At 37.2% G+C, this 6,955-nt stretch overlaps 1 protein-coding gene across 1 annotated transcript in view; it reads left to right on the forward strand.

Moving 5' to 3' along the window:
• Positions 1 to 5,993, forward strand: part of gfra2a (GDNF family receptor alpha 2a) — a 104,574-nt gene extending 98,581 nt beyond the window's left edge. Inside the window, exons 8-9 of the mRNA XM_056246546.1 lie at positions 4,530 to 4,574; positions 5,648 to 5,993. Of these exons, the coding sequence (XP_056102521.1) occupies positions 4,530 to 4,574; positions 5,648 to 5,770 (168 nt within the window). The 3' untranslated portion in view covers positions 5,771 to 5,993. The remainder of the gene's footprint in view (positions 1 to 4,529; positions 4,575 to 5,647) is intronic.
• The last annotated feature ends 962 nt before the right edge of the window (positions 5,994 to 6,955 follow it).

Here is a 6,955-nt window from a genome sequence, read left to right on the forward strand (position 1 = left end):
TGTGTGTGTGTGTATATATATATGTATGTGTGTGTGGAATGCTTTATATCAGGCTTGATGTAATTTTACTTGATTTGTGATTTAATAACTGTTTCATTTCATTGATTCGAGTACTAAAATTTTCTATGCATCTCTGCTGCAAGCTAAACCACAACAGTGGCGTTTGTATTTATTTATTTTACATGTGTATTTTTTTGCTTTGATTGTAGCTGCTGTCATGAAATGGGACCCAGCTGCAACAGAGGCCCAAATAAAGTCTGCAGCCGATCATCTGAAACATGCCCCCGGGAGAGTCGGGGCTTGCCGCTATAAATGAAGCTTGTGAAGCTTATAGCAGCCACATTTTGTTAATTGATATGTTATACTGTTTTAACAACATTTTATAGATTATTTAAAGGGAAATTGTGTTAATTTATAACTTTACTGTTCTGGCTTTTAAGTTTTGGTCCAGTAGAACAAAATAGTAATAAAATATATATTTTGAGATTTAAATAGTTGATTTCTTGGAGTGATCAGTTTGGTTTACAGGCAAATGGTAAGCAGTTTATTACAATTATATTGATAAGATATACAAATGCAAGACTTGTATATACACTACACAGTTCCCGTATTCAATTGAGTATTCAATATTATCAAAATTCTTTCAAATCTTATTTAGGTCTATGGTCTGTGTGTCTGCAGTTTCATGACACGACAACCATTAACAATGAGTAACTGGGTTTTTCTCAGTGAGAACTAACTCACTGCCACTGTTTTGAAGTAAAGATTTTTTAAAGTTGGATCCTTGCAAAATGCACAAATGGGATTTCCGTTTCAATATGGGTCTTTAACAGTCTTCTTTGACATTTATACTACAGAAAACGTGACTAATACAACTTTTATTCTGGCTGCCTTTAGATGTCTAACAATTACGTCTGTAGCATGTCTTTAATTGACGTCTAAACAATGTCCAAAATTTTTTTATAAAAAACGTTCATTCTGGCTCCTGTGAAGACGTCTTCTGGATGTCTAACAATTACGTCTGTAGCACGTCTTTAATTTACGTCTAAACAACGTCCAGAAAAGACGTATAAAAACCTTTCATTCTGGCTCCTGTGAAGACGTCTTCTGGATGTCTAACAATTACGTCTGTAGCACGTCTTTAATTTACGTCTATACAATGTCCAGAAAAGACGTATAAAAAACTTTCATTCTGGCTCCTGTAAAGACGTCTTCTGGATGTCTAACAATTACGTCTGTAGCACGTCTTTAATTTACGTCTATACAATGTCCAGAAAAGACGTATAAAAAACTTTCATTCTGGCTCCTGTAAAGACGTCTTCTGGATGTCTAACAATTACGTCTGTAGCACGTCTTTAATTTACGTCTAAACAACGTCCAGAAAAGACGTATAAAAACCTTTCATTCTGGCTCCTGTGAAGACGTCTTCTGGATGTCTAACAATTACGTCTGTAGCAAGTCTTTAATTTACGTCTATACAATGTCCAGAAAAGACGTATAAAAAACTTTCATTCTGGCTCCTGTGAGGACGTCTTCTGGATGTTTAAAAATTACGTCTGTAGCACGTCTTTAATTGACGTCTAAACAACGTCCAGAAAAGACGTATAAAAAACTTTCATTCTGGCTCCTGTGAGGACGTCTTCTGGATGTCTAACAATTACGTCTGTAGCACGTCTTTAATTTACGTCTAAACAACGTCCAGAAAAGACGTATAAAAAACTTTCATTCTGGCTCCTGTGAGGACGTCTTCTGGATGTTTAAAAATTACGTCTGTAGCACGTCTTTAATTGACGTCTAAACAACGTCCTGAAAAGACGTATAAAAACTTTCATTCTGGCTCCTGTGAGGACGTCTTCTGGATGTCTAACAATTACGTCTTTTAGACGTATTATAGACGACTGTTTGCTCGCTGGGGGGTTTGTGGTGAAATTCCACACGCACTTTAACAGCTCATATAATGCACTTACTTTCAAAACATCTTGAAATCACTCATTCTAATAGTGCTTCATTCTCTACCTTTTAATCAGAGGAGGGAAGATTAAGATCGATTGAGTCTCGGGTAAATAGCATTGTGTGGAGAGAAGGCTGACTAAGGGAGCAGCACACAGCGGACACAAATTGAGGCACTAAATCCCTATGGGATACAGTCTCTGCCTCCTGGCCGTTGTATGTGTTGTGGCTGTTCGGTTTTCTTGACTACAGCACCTGATTAAACCAACACCTTTGTGAGATGCAAACATATGCAGGATGTTGCTGCAAGAATGCGATTTTAATTACAAATCGCTGAGAGGTGTTCTTGATATCTCTAGAAACAATTCAAAACCAAGACTGGGCATCGTCATTGTCCACGCGCTATACTTTTTTCCTATCTTGAAGGTGTCGGGAGATGATTGCATCTCTTCTAAGCCTCAGTGGGCTTATTGCAAATGCCAACCTGGGCGCGCAGATGTTCTCCAGGCGCGGCTGAAAGGTCTCAGTCTTTATTCTAACATAATTGAAAACAGATTTATTGGATTAGGGCGAGTCTGTGTCTGTGCGAGTGCACTAGTTCAATTCCATCGTTCTTTGTCATAAACAATGCCGCGGCGACGTCTTGACAAACAAGCTTTGATGACCTTGTTTGGGGAACAGAATTTTACAACATGCAGGAATAAATGTATGGTTATATGAGTGAATAGGAAGGGAATGATTTGCACCTCCTTGCAAAGACCTTCAGAAGTACGAGGACTTATGAGAATTCAGACAATTAAAAGAAGATGGCCAAAAGCGTTTGCTTAAAATAAAGCAAGATGAGTAGAATTGGACAATGTATGTCTGTCTATATTATACGAGTTTATTTAACAGAACTTTTACCACAAATGCAGGACATGTAAATTTCTAATTTCTAGGTCTCAGTGAAAAGCACTGAAAAAAAAAATACAGAAATTGCTAGTAAATGTAAGAAATGATAAAAAAAAATGACAAGTAATACATTAAATTAAAAGTGAATTTTTGAAGTAAAAAGACTGAAATAGTATTTTCTTGTACAACTTTTAAAAAAAAGTTTTTTTTTTTCTATTTTTAAATTCGGAAAATCGTTATTAAAGGCACACTATGTAACTTTTTGCCACTAGAGGTCGTTTATTCAAAACAAAGGTGTATAGCTTGATGACGCCTTGATTTCGCGGAATCATGGGAGTTGTTGTCTTCACCTCTACAGCCGGTGGAGAATGCGAAGGGACTCGAAGGGCAGAAATCATGTTCATGGATAACCGGTAATGTATTAACGTTACGAAAGCCATTGGAGCGGAACGAGCCACTGGAGTGATTGCTAATGAGAGACAAGCACGACACTCGGCTCGAGAGCAGTGGAGCTTTTATTATGCCGCAGACGCCGCTTCTGCTTCTTCCGGACATGCGTATGTGGGGTAACGCAGAGCTGTTTTATCATATTAGATACATTTGAGTGTTATGATGCTACTCGGTGCGTTCGCTCGGCGGCTACCGGTAAGGCGGGTATGATGTCATTGATAGGCGACGCACGAACACAGTCCGTGTCCTGGTTAAAACAGCTTATTTCTCTGGATTTAAACATTCTTAGAAACATTTGGGATAATGTAAGTACACAAATCAACAAAATATATAACATTGTTCTTGTGGTTTTTGGATATTTTAATCCAAAAATCTTACATTGTGTGCCTTTAAAGGAATAGTTCACTTAAAAAAAAGATAATTGTCACTATTTACTCACTATCATGTGCTACATTAATGGTCATCCTATACATTCTTAAAATCCCCTTTGATATAAAAAAATGCAGTATACTAGTTTGACATTAAATGAAATTAAATTACACAAATTTTCACCCTTTAAAAATATGAATGAAAGTAATCATATAAATCATTGGTTCTCAAACTTTTCAATCCAGGTACCACCTTTAAGCAAATCAAAATGTCCAAGTACGTACCAGCTAATTACAACAATATTCCCTCTAATTTTTTCAGCACTGTGCAGAATGACATCTCTTTGAGTGCAAGCTTTTGAACTGAGTGGCATAATGACATATTTTGATTGATATCCCTGTAGTTCAGCTAAGTCATGCTTCTGCAAGAGCCTCATCAATCCCTTTATTACCCTTTACAGATCTGAGAGCCCCATCAGAGTAGCACACACACAGAGACACATTTAGAAGATTACAATGTATTTGCAATCTTATTATGCACATTTTGGCATCTAACTCATTTTGGAATTACAGTTTGGATTTTTTTCTTAAACCTTATCCAAGAAACACTTTGAACTCTTCTGTCAGACTGGTTAAATGATTAAACTGGACTGCTTAATGCTGGGGGGTGTTGACCCCCAAAAAAAATCTATAAATGAAAGACATATCAGAGAGTCTGGTAGCACTTCAGATTTGATTCATTGTCAGATGATAGATAAGATAGAATGATAAAAGAATGCATTACAGACAGATAAAGTAGATCCTTTCAAACAAGACACCATCGTATTATACTTAATTACATATTTTAAGGATAACCTTATTTCCTTGCAGGAATTTGATTGCTATCAAGCAAAAGACTACATCTGCGAAAGTGAGGTAAGAAGTGCAGAGATGAAACTTTCCAAGCTAGTGAGTTCAAGCATTATGTATAAGGATCTCTTGCTTGTGCATGAGGGAAAAAGGCTTGATGACTATCATGTGTGCAGAGCACCATTGCACCAGAGCATGCATTGTGGCTTTATTGTAAATGTGTTATAATAAGACATTTCCCTTGTACAGTCACTTGCATGTGCTGCAAAAGCTTCAGAGGGTTTGGGTAAATCTCACAAAAGCTGTCAAGAACTTGTCCGGGTCATATTATACACCAAATGATTGAGTATTTTTAAGTATTAATGATGGTGTTAATAATAATATTTGTCAACTATATGCAACTGCAGTATCATGAAAATAATGTCAGTCACAAAGTAAAATAAATAAATTATATTATTAATAATTTGTATCACTGTAATATATGAATGTAATTGTAATAAGAATGAAATGGTAATCACCACTGAAAATAAAATAATGAGTTATTCTATAATATGCAATAAAAGTTATTGAGTAGTGAACATTACAAAGAAAAATGTTCAGAAGCATTTTGGCAGTATTTGTCAACAATAGGCACCTGTAGTATCATGAAAATAATGTCAATAAAACAACAACAATAAGAATAATTCTAATAATAGTAATGGTCCTAATAACTTTCATCTGTAAGTCATATCATAAAGATCCATATCATATATAATTTTATTTTTTATTTTTTTGTAAAATGTGACCTGGACTTATTTTCACGAGATTCACCAGTTTGAACAATGTCTGGTGTTCCTTACAATATTATTATTAATAACTCTTTAGTTTATGGTAATTCTCACTATGAACTAGTTGCTTATTAGCATGCATATTACTATATTGGCAGTTTATTGGTACTTATAAAAGCACATATTAATGCCTTATTCTGCATGAGCATATTCTACATCCTTAATCCCAATACCAAAACTTAACAACTACCTTACAAACTATTAATAAGCAGTAGTTAGGAGTTTATTGAGGCAAAAGTAGTAGTTAATAATTAGTTGAGAATTGGATCCTAATCTAAAGTGTGAGCTATTATTTTGTTTGTTTGTTCACAGGTTCCTGGCAGCCCACCGAACACAAGAGTAGAGGTGCCCACAAATTCAAGTCCAGGCACAAAAGCCCTAACTGATGTTTTGATGCTCGGTCTGTTGTTTGCTCTTGGAAACCTCACTATGTAGAACTACCTGAGCTTCATAAGCCAGCACAGTGAGGCCAAGGCTGATGGAAACCCCCTCATGATCATCTTCAGACCAAACTCACGCCTCTCTCCTCTACTGCAGCTTTCTTTCTTTCTTTCAAATGAACACCAAACAGAAAGAACACAGAGACACATATCAAAAAGTCTGCTGCATCTTTGCCATGGCCGATTGAGAAAGTTGCATAGCGAACGAGCAAGCGGCCAAGAAAGCCGCTTGATTCCAAAGTCGAAGACCTGTAAGGCGCCTGATTGGTGGACCTGCAACTAAAGACCCAGGCACAAAGCTTTCCAGTCTACTGTACTCCTGCCGCCCACACCGCCCATAAAAAGGGCGTCTCGCAACACCCATCAGGGCTGAATTAGCACTGTATTACACCATCTCTGAGAGGCATTCTCCATCCCTGCCCACTGCCCATTTATTGGATTTGCCACGCTCTTCTTTGACAGCTGCTTTAGCTTTCTCATTGTGATTATTCCTTTTCAGTTCCGTCTTTTTTCCTTCTTTTGTCCACCAGTCGAACAGGAGTAATTACTTTCCAGTGGTTCTTTTAAACGTGAAGTGTTTGAAGTTTAAATCTGTACCCTGTCGACACTGCGCAAGGTGGATGTCACGGGCGACAGCTCTCTTAGTCACATTCTCTATTAGCTTGACAGATTTGAAAAAGAAAAGGAATGTTGAGATGAAGTTGATGAAAGCGTACCAGAGGATCAACAGGAGAAGTAGATCTTTGCAAGCGGCTTCCGTGTGGGTTCGCAATGTCGATGGGCTGCCCACACATGTATAATTTTGTCTGTGAATATGAATGTTTTTCTTTCCAAAAGTACAGCTGTTAATTATTATGTGTTGTCTTTAAATGAAAGATGAAGAGACCCTAGAGAAAGTTCTAGACGAGCAGTGGGAGTGACAAGAACTGCATGACTGAGAAAAACCTGGAGGTGCTCATACCACTAACCATTAATAGTCATGGCATAATCTGTCTCTGGTTCTACACTAGAAAAACCCTGACAAAAGAATTCAACCGTTTTGGGACATTCATCGTCATGTGAATCATTGTGTGCAATTTCTGATGTGGCCTTAGTCTTTGTTTTACCTCCTCATTATTTTCTAGCCGCTGTGTGGAGGAGGTCGATGCCGAGTTTTGATGTTCGGAATGTTTCTAAAAAT

Source organism: Rhinichthys klamathensis, unplaced genomic scaffold, assembly GCF_029890125.1.
Source record: "Rhinichthys klamathensis goyatoka isolate OS25496 unplaced genomic scaffold, OSU_Roscu_1.1 h1tg000040l_1, whole genome shotgun sequence".
NCBI classification, from domain to species: Eukaryota; Metazoa; Chordata; class Actinopteri; order Cypriniformes; family Leuciscidae; genus Rhinichthys; species Rhinichthys klamathensis.